This window comes from Heterodontus francisci, chromosome 11, assembly GCF_036365525.1.
Source record: "Heterodontus francisci isolate sHetFra1 chromosome 11, sHetFra1.hap1, whole genome shotgun sequence".
NCBI lineage: Eukaryota > Metazoa > Chordata > Chondrichthyes > Heterodontiformes > Heterodontidae > Heterodontus > Heterodontus francisci.
Window position 1 is genome coordinate 89,754,306 of NC_090381.1, and position 11,692 is coordinate 89,765,997.

Here is an 11,692-nt window from a genome sequence, read left to right on the forward strand (position 1 = left end):
TGATGTTATTGCTATTACTGAGACTTGGTTGAGGGAAGGGCATGATTGGCAACTAAATATCCCAGGATATCGATGCTTCAGGCGGGATAGAGAGGGAGGTAAAAGGGGTGGAGGAGTTGCATTACTGGTCAAAGAGGATATCACAGCTGTGCTGAAGGAGGGCACTATGGAGGACTCGAGCAGTGAGGCAATATGGACAGAACTCAGAAATAGGAAGGGTGCGGTAACAATGTTGGGGCTGTACTACAGGCCTCCCAACAGCGAGCGTGAGATAGAGGTACAAATATGTAAACAGATTATGGAAAGATGTAGGAGCAACAGGGTGGTGGTGATAGGAGATTTTAATTTTCCCAACATTGACTGGGATTCGCTTAGTGTTAGAGGTCCAGATGGAGCAGAATTTGTAAGGAGCATCCAGGAGGGTTTTCTAGAGCAGTATGTAAATAGTCCAACTCGGGAAGGGGCCATACTGGACCTGGTGTTGGGGAATGAGCCCGGCCAGGTTGTTGAAGTTTCAGTAGGGGACTACTTTGGGAATAGTGATCACAATTCCGTAAGCTTTAAAATACTCATGGACAAAGACGAGAGTGGTCCAAAAGGGAGAGTGCTAAATTGGGGGAAGGCCAACTACACCAAAATTCGGCAGGAGCTGGGAAATGTAGATTGGGAGCAGCTGTTTGAAGGTAAATCCACATGTGATATGTGGGAGGCTTTTAAAGAGAGGTTGATTAGCGTGCAGGAGAGACATTTTCCTGTGAAAATGAGGGACAGAAATGGCAAGATTAGGGAACCATGGATGACAGGTGAAATTGTGAGACTAGCTAAGAGGAAAAAGGAAGCATACATAAGGTCTAGGCGGCTGATGAAAGACGAAGCTTTGAAAGAATATCGGGAATGTAGGACCAATCTGAAACGAGGAATTAAGAGGGCTAAAAGGGGTCATGAAATATCTTTAGCAAACAGGGTTAAGGAAAATCCCAAAGCCTTTTATTCATATATAAGGAGAAAGAGGGTAACTAGAGAAAGGATTGGCCCACTAAAGGACAAAGCAGGAATGTTATGCTTGGACTCAGAGAAAATGGGTGAGATTCTAAACGAGTACTTTGCATCGGTATTCACCGAGGAGAGGGACATGACGGATGTTGAGGTTAGGAACAGATGTTTGATTACTCTAGGTCAAGTCGGCATAAGGAGGGAGGAAGTGTTGGGTATTCTAAAGGGCATTAAGGTGGACAAGTCCCCAGGTCCGGATGGGATCTATCCCAGGTTACTGAGGGAAGCGAGAGAGGAAATAGCTGGGGCCTTAACAGATATCTTTGCAGCATCCTTAAACACGGGTGAGGTCCCGGAGGACTGGAGAATTGCTAATGTTGTCCCCTTGTTTAAGAAGGGTAGCAGGGATAATCCAGGTAATTATAGACCGGTGAGCCTGACGTCAGTGGTAGGGAAGCTGCTGGAGAAGATAATGAGGGATAGGATCTATTCCCATTTGGAAGAAAATGGGCTCATCAGTGATAGGCAACATGGTTTTGTGCAGGGAAGGTCATGTCTTACCAACTTAATAGAATTCTTTGAGGAAGTGACAAAGTTGATTGATGAGGGAAGGGCTGTCGATGTCATATACATGGACTTCAGTAAGGCGTTTGATAAGGTTCCCCATGGCAGGCTGATGGAGAAAGTGAAGGCGCTTGGGGTCCAAGGTGTACTAGCTAGATGGATAAAGAACTGGCTGGGCAACAGGAGACAGAGAGTAGCAGTAGAAGGGAGTTTCTCAAAATGGAGACGTGTGACCAGTGGTGTTCCACAGGGATCCGTGCTGGGACCACTGTTGTTTGTGATATACATTAATGATTTGGAGGAAAGTATAGGTGGACTGATTAGCAAATTTGCAGACGACACTAAGATTGGTGGAGTAGCAGATAGTGAAGGGGACTGTCAGAGAATACAGCAGAATATAGATAGATTGGAGAGTTGGGCAGAGAAATGGCAGATGGAGTTCAATCAGGGCAAATGCGAGGTGATGCATTTTGGAAGATCCAATTCAAGAGTGAACTATACAGTAAATGGAAAAGTCATGGGGAAAATTGATGTCCAGAGAGATTTGGGTGTTCAGGTCCACTGTTCCCTGAAGGTGGCAACGCAGGTAAATAGAGTGGTCAAGAAGGCATACGGCATGCTTTCCTTCATCGGACGGGGCATTGAGTACAAGAGTTGGTAGGTCATGTTACAGTTGTATAGGACTTTGGTTCGGCCACATTTGGAATACTGCGTACAGTTCTGGTCGCCACATTATCAAAAGGATGTGGATGCTTTGGAGAGGGTGCAGAGGAGGTTCACCAGGATGTTGCCTGGTATGGAGGGCGCTAGCTATGAAGAGAGGTTGAGCAGATTAGGATTATTTTCATTAGAAAGACGGAGGTTGAGGGGGGACCTGATTGAGGTGTACAAAATCATGAGAGGTATAGACAGGGTGGATAGCAAGAGGCTTTTTCCCAGAGTGGGGGTTTCAATTACTAGAGGACACGAGTTCAAAGTGAAAGGGGAAAAGTTTAGGGGGGATATGCGTGGAAAGTTCTTTACGCAGAGGGTGGTGGGCACCTGGAACGCATTGCCAGCGGAGGTGGTAGATGCGGGCACGATGGAGTCTTTTAAGATGTATCTAGACAGATACATGAATGGGCAGGAAGAAAAGTGATACAGAACCTTAGAAAATAGGCGACATGTTTAGAGAGAGGATCTGGATCGGCGCAGGCTTGGAGGGCCGAAGGGCCTGTTCCTGTGCTGTAATTATCTTTGTTCTTTGTTCTTTGTTCTAATTACAATAAAGCTAATCTCTTTTTGTTAAACTCAAGAAAACCTGTCTGATTGGTTCTTTTATAATCATAGCACGTAAACAGTTAACCACTCACTGAATTGGCAAGCATATCCATTTTAAAAAAGAAATAAACCTTGTTGTGGTTGAACAAGGAGAGGGACAAGAGGGGAGCCCTTGGACTGCTCCTCACCTGATCGTAACAGTGTTAACATTTGCAATTCTCCAGTCCTTTGGCACCAACCCTGTATCTAAGAAGAATTGGAAGATTATGGCCAGCGCCTCCGCTATTTCCATCCTTACTTCCCTCCGTATCCTCGGATGCATCTCATCTAGTCCTGGTGACTTATCAATTTAAGTACATCTAGCCTATCCAGTACTTCCTCTTTATCAATTTTTAGCCTATCCAGTGTCTTCACTGCCTCCTTTTTCACCATAACTGGGCAGCATCTCTTCCTTGGTAAAGACAGATGCAAAGTACTCACTTAGTACCTCAGCCATGCCCCCTGCCGCCGTGTAAATGCCCGCTTAGGTCCCTAATCAGCCCCATTCCTCCTGTTTCCACCCTTTTACTATTTATATACCTATAGAAGACTTTTAGATTTCCTTTTATGTTAGCCGTCATCTCTCATATTCTCTCTTTGCTTCTCATTTTTTTCACTTCCCCTCTGAACCTTCTATATTCAGGTAGATCCTCAATTGTATTAGCCACCTGACATTTGTCAAATGCACCTTTTTTCTGCTTCATCTTACTCTCTATCGCTTTCATCATGCAGGGAGCTCTGGACCTCTTTGCCCTACCTTTCCCCCTCGTAGGAATGTACTTTGACTGTACCTGAACTAGCTCCTCTTTAAACGCAGCCCATTGCTCGGTTACAGTTTTGCCTGCCAATCTTTGATTACAATTTACTTTGGCCAGATCCATTCTCACTCCATTGAAGTTGGCCCTCCCACAATTAATTATCTTTACTCTAGATTGCTCCTTGTCCTTTGTCATAGCCAACCTAAACTGTATGATACTATGGTCACTGTCCTCTAAATGTTCTCCTGCTGTCACTTGATCCAACTGACCCACCTCATTCCCCAGAACCAGATCCAGCAATGCCTCCTTTATCATTGGACTGTAAATATACTGATGTAGCAAATCCTCCTGAACACACTCTAGAAACTCTTGCCCCTCTCTGCCCTTTACACTATTACTATTCCAGTCTATATTAGGTTAATTAAAGTTCCCGATTATAACTACTCTATAATTCTTGCACCTCTGTTAATTTCCCCGCAAATTTGTTTCTCTATATCCTTCCCAATAGTTGGTGGCCGATAGAATACACCCAGCAATGCACCTTTATTGTTTCTTAGCTCTAACCAAACAGATTCTGTCCTTGATCCTTCTAGGACATCCTCTCTCGTCAGCACTGTAATATTCTCCTTAATCAATACAGCCAACCCTCCTCCTTTCCTATCTTTCCTGGGTGACTGCCAGGCAATCAAGGAGGACCAGGCTAGTGTAGGAGTCCCGAGTGCATCTCGTTCACCTATCTGTGCTTGCAGCTCACCAACCTTATTTATCACACTCCGTTTACATAAATGCACAGTAAACCTAAGTAAGACATTATTACATTCCATTTTACTCTTACCCCACCAAATACCATACTATTTCCTACTCTAGTGCTAGCTGTCTCTCCCAATTCTCTGTGCACCTTGTTTTTCCTCTAATATTACCTCCTAGTTCCCACACCTCTGCCAAGTTAGTATAAACTCTCCCCAATAGCACCAGCAATTCGCCTTCCAAGGACATTGTTTCTGGCTTTGTTCAGCTATAACCTGTCCAGTCTGTACAGGTCCCATCTCCCTCAGAACCAGTTCCAATATCCCAAGAATTCCCCTTCCTCCTGCACCATCTCTCCAGTCACGCTTTCATCTGCTTTATCCTCCCAATTATATACCCACTTGCACATGGTACTGGCGGTTACAAGAGTTTTCTTTTAGAATTCTGTGTGTTTTTAAAAACTGAGGAAAGGATTTTTCTCTGTGGACATTGATTGCTGAAACTTGGTGGGTTTGATCTGAGTGAAATAGACAGACTGCAAGGCACCTGTTTCCAAACAACTCAGCAGTGGAATGACAGGTCAAGATTTATGTGACTTGATTGCTGAAGTTAAGTTTCACTTTTGGATTATGAAAAAGACCAGTGAGTTGGACAAGGCGCAGGTAGTTTGAAATCTGGCTGTGAACTACCTGGAGACTGAAGAAAAATACCTCTCTCTCTGTAAAGAAGACTTTCCTCTCTTGAAAAAGAAATCCTGCATTTGAAATGTAGCTGTGATCTGCCTGGAGAGAGAAGACGACCCAGGAAAAAAAAAGTTACTTCTCTCTGTAGAGGAAGACTGCTTTTCAGAGAAGAAACCCCTGTACGTCAGAAGTAGCAGATTCCTACTGTCTCCAGTCTTTGAAGAATCCTTGCCTTCAGAGTGGTTCCTGTTGCCTCCTGTGTTTTGGGAAACCCTGGAACCTGCAGAAAGCTTCTACTGCTGTGTTGCTGCTGCGACTCCTGAGCAGACTGGTTGCTGCACCTCTACCGAAAGACCTGTGTGACGCCTGCTGCAGACAAATGCCTTGAACACCTACCCATCACAGACTGTTCACCAACCTTGCCTGGAGAGACTTCAAGTGGCATCTGACTATTCGACTCTGGTACAGTTCACCGTCCTGATTGATAAACTCAATAATTTTATTTTTTCCTTTTAATTCCTAGGAAACAGCTGTAAAACAAAAAATCCTTTTTCCCCGGTTAACTGGTTTTTTTGAATGTATGTGTGTGTGCATGAGGGTCTAGGAAATAAGGAGTTTTCCACATATATAGATTTCTCATTAGTAGTTAAGACTTGCTGAACTACAAGAAAGCCCCCAGCGAGTTAACATCCGTAGCACTTAAAGCTGCCAGAAGCGCTGCACAAAGAACAGCCAGGCGCTGCGCAAATGACTACTGGCAACACCAATGCAGTCATATTCAGCTGGTCTCTGACACAGGAAATATCAGAGGGATGTATGATGGCATGAAGAGAGCTTTTGGGCCAACCGTCAAGAAGATTTCCCCCTTCAAATCTAAATCAGGGGACACAATCACTCACAAGCAAATGGACCACTGGGGAGAACACTACCTAGAACTGTACTCCAGGAAAAATGTTGTCACTGAGACCGCCCTCAATGCAACCCTGTCTCTGCCAGTCATGGATGAGCTGGACGTACAGCCAACGAAATCAGAACTCAGTGATGCCATTGATTCTCTAGCCAGCGGAAAAGCCCCGGGAAGGACGGCATTACCCCTGAAATCATCAAGAGTGCCAAGCCTGCTATATTTTCAGCTCTGCACGAACTGCTTTGCCTGTGCTGGGATGAGGGAGCAGTACCACAGGACATGCGCGATGCCAATATCATCACCCTCTATAAGAACAGGGGTCACCGCGGTGACTGCAACAACTACCGTGGAATCTCCCTGCTCAGCATAGTGGGGAAAGTCTTCGCTCGTGTCGCTTTAAACAGACTCCAGAAGCTGGCTGAGCGTGTCTAACCTGAGGCACAGTGTGGCTTTCGAGCAGAGAGAACCACCATTGACATGCTGTTCTCCCTTCGCCAGCTACAGGAGAAATGCCGTGAACAACAGATGCCCCTCTACGTTGTTTTCATTGATCTCACCAAAGCCTTTGACCTAGTCAGCAGAATTGGTCTCTTCAGACTACTAGAAAAGATTGGATGCCCACCAAAGCCACCAGAGGGGTCTGATGAGGCGCCGCTATGCTGAATTGTGCCTTTCATATTGTCATCACCTCATTACATGACAATATGAAAGGCACAATTCAGCATAGCGGCGCCTCATCAGACCCCTTTCCTATCCTGAGTGGTGTGGAACAGGGCTGTGTTCTCGCACCTACACTGTTTGGGATCTTCTTCTCCCTGCTGCTCTCACATGCGTTCAAGTCCTCAGAAGAAGGAATTTTCCTCCTCACAAGATCAGGTGGCAGGTTGTTCAACCTTGCCTGTCTAAAAGCGAAGACCAAAGTACGGAAAGTCCTCATCAGGGAACTCCTCTTTGCTGACGATGCTGCATTAACATCTCACACTGAAGAGTGTCTGCAGAGACTCATCATCAGGTTTGCGGCTGCCTGCAATGAATTTGGCCTAACCATCAGCCTCAAGAAAACGAACATCATGGGACAGGATGTCAGAAATGCCCCATCTATCAATATCGGCGACGACACTCTGGAAGTGGTTCAAGAGTTCACCTACCTAGGCTCAACTATCACCAGTAACCTGTCTCTCGATGCAGAATTAAACAAGCGCATGGGAAAGGCTTCCTCTGCTATGTCCAGACTGGCCAAGAGAGTGTGGGAAAATGGCGCACTGACTCAGAACACAAAAGTCCAAGTGTATCAAGTCTGTGCCCTCAGTACCTTGCTCTACGGCAGCGAGGCCTGAACAACGTACGTCAGCCAAGAGCGACGTCTCAATTCATTCCATTTTCGCTGCCTCCGGTGAATCCTTGGCATCAGGTGGCAGGACTGTATCTCCAACACAGAAGTCCTCGAGGCGGCCAACATCCCCAGCATATACACCTTACTAAGCCAGCGGCGCCTGAGATGGCTTGGCCATGTGAGCCGCATGAAAGATGGCAGGATCCCCAAGGACACATTGTACAGCGAGCTCGTCACTGGTACCAGACCCACCGGCCGTCAATGGCTCCCCTTTAAAGACGTCTGCAAACGCGACATGAAGTCCTGTGACATTGATCACAAGTCGTGGGAGTCAGTTGCCAGCGATCGCCAGAGCTGGCCGGCAACCATAAAAGCGTGGCGAGTCGAAGAGACTTAGCAGTTGGCAGGAAAAAAGACAGAAGCGCAAGGAGAGAGCCAACTGTGTAACAGCCCCAACAACCAATTTTATCTGCAGCACCTGTGGAAGAGTCTGTCACTCTAGAATTGGCCTTTATAGCCACTCCAGGCGCTGCTGCACAAACCACTGACCACCTCCAGGCGCTTACCCATTGTCTCTCGGACAAGGAAGCCAAAGAAGTTAAGACTTATTATTTCTTTTCTAATAAATAGTTAATGTTCTGAAGAAGGGTCTCTCACCTAAAACATTAACTCTGCTTCTCTCTGCACAGATGTTTCCAGACCTGCTGAGTATTTCCACCATTTGTTTTTATTTCAGATTTCTAGCATCTGCAGTATTTTGCTTTTATTTAAATAGTTAATGTTGTTGTTTAAAGAAACATGGTTTCGAGTGCTTTATTCTGGGGGACAAATAAAGTGTTTAATTTGCCTATTCTTCAGTTGGTGGGAAACTGTACTTGATATGCTATGACATGTGGAGAAGTGGGACTGAATTAACAGTGCATTTCTCCTGCCTTGGTCGTAACACTCAGATTAATCTGGAGATTACTACCTTTGAGGTCCTGCTTACTTGTTTTATTCCTAGTTCACTAAACTCTGCCTACAGGACCCCATCCCTCTTTCTACCTATATCATTGGTACTGATGTGGACCATAAACACTGGCTGTTCACATTCTACTCCCCGCCCCCCCCCCCCCCCCCCACCACCCCAGGGTGCTCTGAAGCTGCTCAGTGACATCCTTGACCTGGGCACCAGGGAGGCAACATACCATTCTGGAGTCACGACTGCTGCCGCAGAAATGCCTGTCTGTTCCCCTATCAAATCCTCTATCTCTATTGCTTTTCAATTTTCCTCCTGCCTCCCTGTACAGCTGAGCCAGCCATGGTGCCATGGACTAGACGCTAACTGCACACCCCAGAGGAACCATTACTCTCATCAGTATTCAGAACTGAATACTGGTTGGTGAGTAAGATACATTCAGGGGACTCCTGCAATACTTGGCTGGTCCTTCTTCACTGCCTGGCAGCCACCCATTCCCTCAAACTGCAGGGTGACCACATCTATAGACGTGCTATCCATGAAATTCTCAGCCTCACAGAGGCACCGTAGTGACACCAGCTGCTGCTCAAGCTCTGAAACCCGTAGTTCGAGCTGCTGCAGCTGCCAACACTTCCAACACATGCAGCTGCCCAGGATAGGAGAAGTGTCTCGGCATTTCCACATGGAACAGGATGCGCACTCCACGGGCCCGAGCTGCCCTGCTATGACTCTGTTTATTGGACTATTAAACATTACGACTGACATTGAATGGGTCAGGACAGGCTGAGAGAGCAGTTAACATACAGCATCCTAGGTTTCATTAATAGGGGCATAGAGTATAAAAGCAAGGAAGTTATGTTAAACTTATGTCGAACACTGATTCGGTCTCAACTGGAGTAGTGTGTCCAGTTCTGGGTGCCACACTTTAAGAAAGATGTGAAGGCATTGGAGAAAGTACAGAAAAGGTTCACGAAGATGGTTCCAGGTATGAGCAACTTCAGCTATGTGGATAGATTAGTGAAGTTCAGACTGTGTTCTTTGGTGGAGAAGGTTGAGGGGAGATTTGATAGAGGTGTTCAAAATCATGAGGTGTCTGGACAGGGTAGATAGGGGAAGAACTGTTCCCATTGGTGGAGGGATCAAGAACAAGAGGGCACAGATTTAAAGTAAATAATAAATGGAACAGTAGTGACATGAGAAAAAGCTTTTCCACGCAGCGAGTGGTTTGGATCTGGAATGCACTGCCTGAGAGAGTGGTTCAATCGAGGCATTCAACAGGGAATTGGATTGTTACCTAAAAAGGAAGAATGTGCAGAGCTATGGGGAGAAGGCCAGGGAGTGGCACTAGGTAAACTGCTCTTTCGGAGAGTTGGTGCAGACACGATGGGCTGAATGGCCTCCTTCTGTGCTGTAACCATTCTGTGAAATAAAAGAAAACTCACCAATCAGCTGCCTTTCCCGTGCTAACGTCACTTTATTTTATCAGGAGGTTAACCAAAATGTTTTACTTAACTCATTGTCTAATAGCCTTAGATTTTAATTTACTGAAAAATTCAGACTTCTTTAGTGTGCCTTTCCCCTATTATTTAATTTTTAAAAAATTTATCCCCTAAATCTGATTGATTAATTGAGCAGATTTTAATAAGGCAAATTATCAAACTGGCTTTAATTTTTAGTTTTTATACTAAAGAATCACTCAAGTCTTACTTGATAGTTGATTAATTTAGATTAAATGAAACTCACTTCTTTGTTTCCCCGCTTCCTGTTGATTGTGATAACACTCTGACTCACTTTTTGATTTTTTTTCCCTCAAGTCAAGAGTTGTAAAATTATGGCTGTAAAGCACTTTGCAACATGCAGAGGTGGTGAAAGGCACCTCATAAATGGAAGTTATTTCTTATATAAAATGTTAGAGATTCAGCCCAGCTGAAACTATTCCCTCTGGTGGGGAAATCTAGAACAAGAGGGCAGAATGCCCAAAATTAGAGATAGGTCATTTAGGAGTGAAATCAGGAAGCACTTTCGTCATATAAATACTGCTGGCAATCTGGAACTAGCTCTCCCAAAGGGATCTGATTGACATTTTAAAGACTGAAATTGATTTTTTTTATTAGGTAAGTATGAAGGAATATGAATCAAAGCAGGTTAATGGAAATAAGGTACAGATCAGTCTTGATACAGTAATGTGGAACAGGTTGGAGGGGTTGAATGGCCTACTCCTGTCACTATGGCAACATTCCCTTACAACCACATTTCCAAATGAATTTTAACTGTGTCTGGCTCCTCAAATTTATAATTAAGTTATTTTTACAATCTGGCCCCAAGAGCGGTCACTGTGGAAAGGCGATGATTGAACCAGCCAGACAGAAAGGCTTTCTATTCAGAGAACACCCAGCGGTCTGCTTAAAGCTTCCTTCTCACCCTCACCTCACTTTTAACCTGAAGCCCGGCTTTCTCCCCGCGCTCTCTTACCTCAATACCGGGGGAGCTGCCCCCCACAGCGCGGCCACCGCACTCCGAGCCACACACCGGTACATACTGTCAATGGAGCTCTGGTCACTCCGCTGGCTCAGCAAGGTCACCAGTCACATCCGTCCGACCACCGTAATACAGCCAGTGCAGGTGCCTCATACCGTAATACATCCAGTGCAGGTGCCTCATACCGTAATACAGCCAGTGCAGGTGCCTCATACCGTAATACATCCAGTGCAGGTGCCTCATACCGTAATACATCCAGTGCAGGTGCCGCCATACCGTAATACACCCAGTATAATGCCCCAGACCGTAATACATCCAGTGCAGCTGCCCAGTACCGTTGTACACCCAGTATAATGCCCCAGTACCGTATACATCCAGTGCAGGTGCCCTAGTACCGTAATACCCCCAGTCTAATGCCCCAGTGTCGTAATACACCCAGTGCAAGTGCCCCAGTACCCCAGTGCCATAATATACCCAGTCTAATGCCCCAGTGCCGTAATACACCCCCAGGTGTCCCGGTGCTGTAATACACCCAGTCTATGCAGTTTCAGCTTCAAAAGGTATAAATACAGAGGTCTGGGTGCAGCTTACAAACGGTGTGCAGAAAATACAAGCTGAATGTGGAGATTCGAGATTGGTGAGTGGCAATTCGGTGAAGGGGGTGGAGGTGCTCCATTTTTCCACATTTTTTTTCTACTTCTTTAACCTCCAGCATTTAGTTCTTGCTTTGGTGCATGGAAAGAGCTGGTCGGTGAGTAACTCGTAAGCTATTCTACTTATAATAAATAGTCTGTAAAGTTAAGGATTGGCAGGTGTTACAACCAGGTGAGAAAGGGGTCTAGGGGTTCCCTCTCAGCCTTTTCCTGGTTTGACCGTAACAGGGTTTAATTTTTAAAACACCATGTTTTTAGCTTCCCCTCAGTGAATCCTTGTTCACTGCTCTCCAATTGTAGTTTAGTTTTAGAGATACAG

General features: G+C 45.5%; 1 protein-coding gene across 2 annotated transcripts in view; it reads right to left on the reverse strand.

The window, feature by feature from the left end:
* Positions 1 to 10,844, reverse strand: part of LOC137375377 (D-beta-hydroxybutyrate dehydrogenase, mitochondrial-like) — a 36,243-nt gene extending 25,399 nt beyond the window's left edge. For both annotated transcript variants that reach the window (XM_068042478.1, XM_068042477.1), the window contains exon 1: positions 10,715 to 10,844. In XM_068042478.1, the coding sequence (XP_067898579.1) occupies positions 10,715 to 10,779 (65 nt within the window). In that variant the 5' untranslated portion in view covers positions 10,780 to 10,844. The remainder of the gene's footprint in view (positions 1 to 10,714) is intronic.
* Between the last annotated feature and the right edge of the window lie 848 nt (positions 10,845 to 11,692).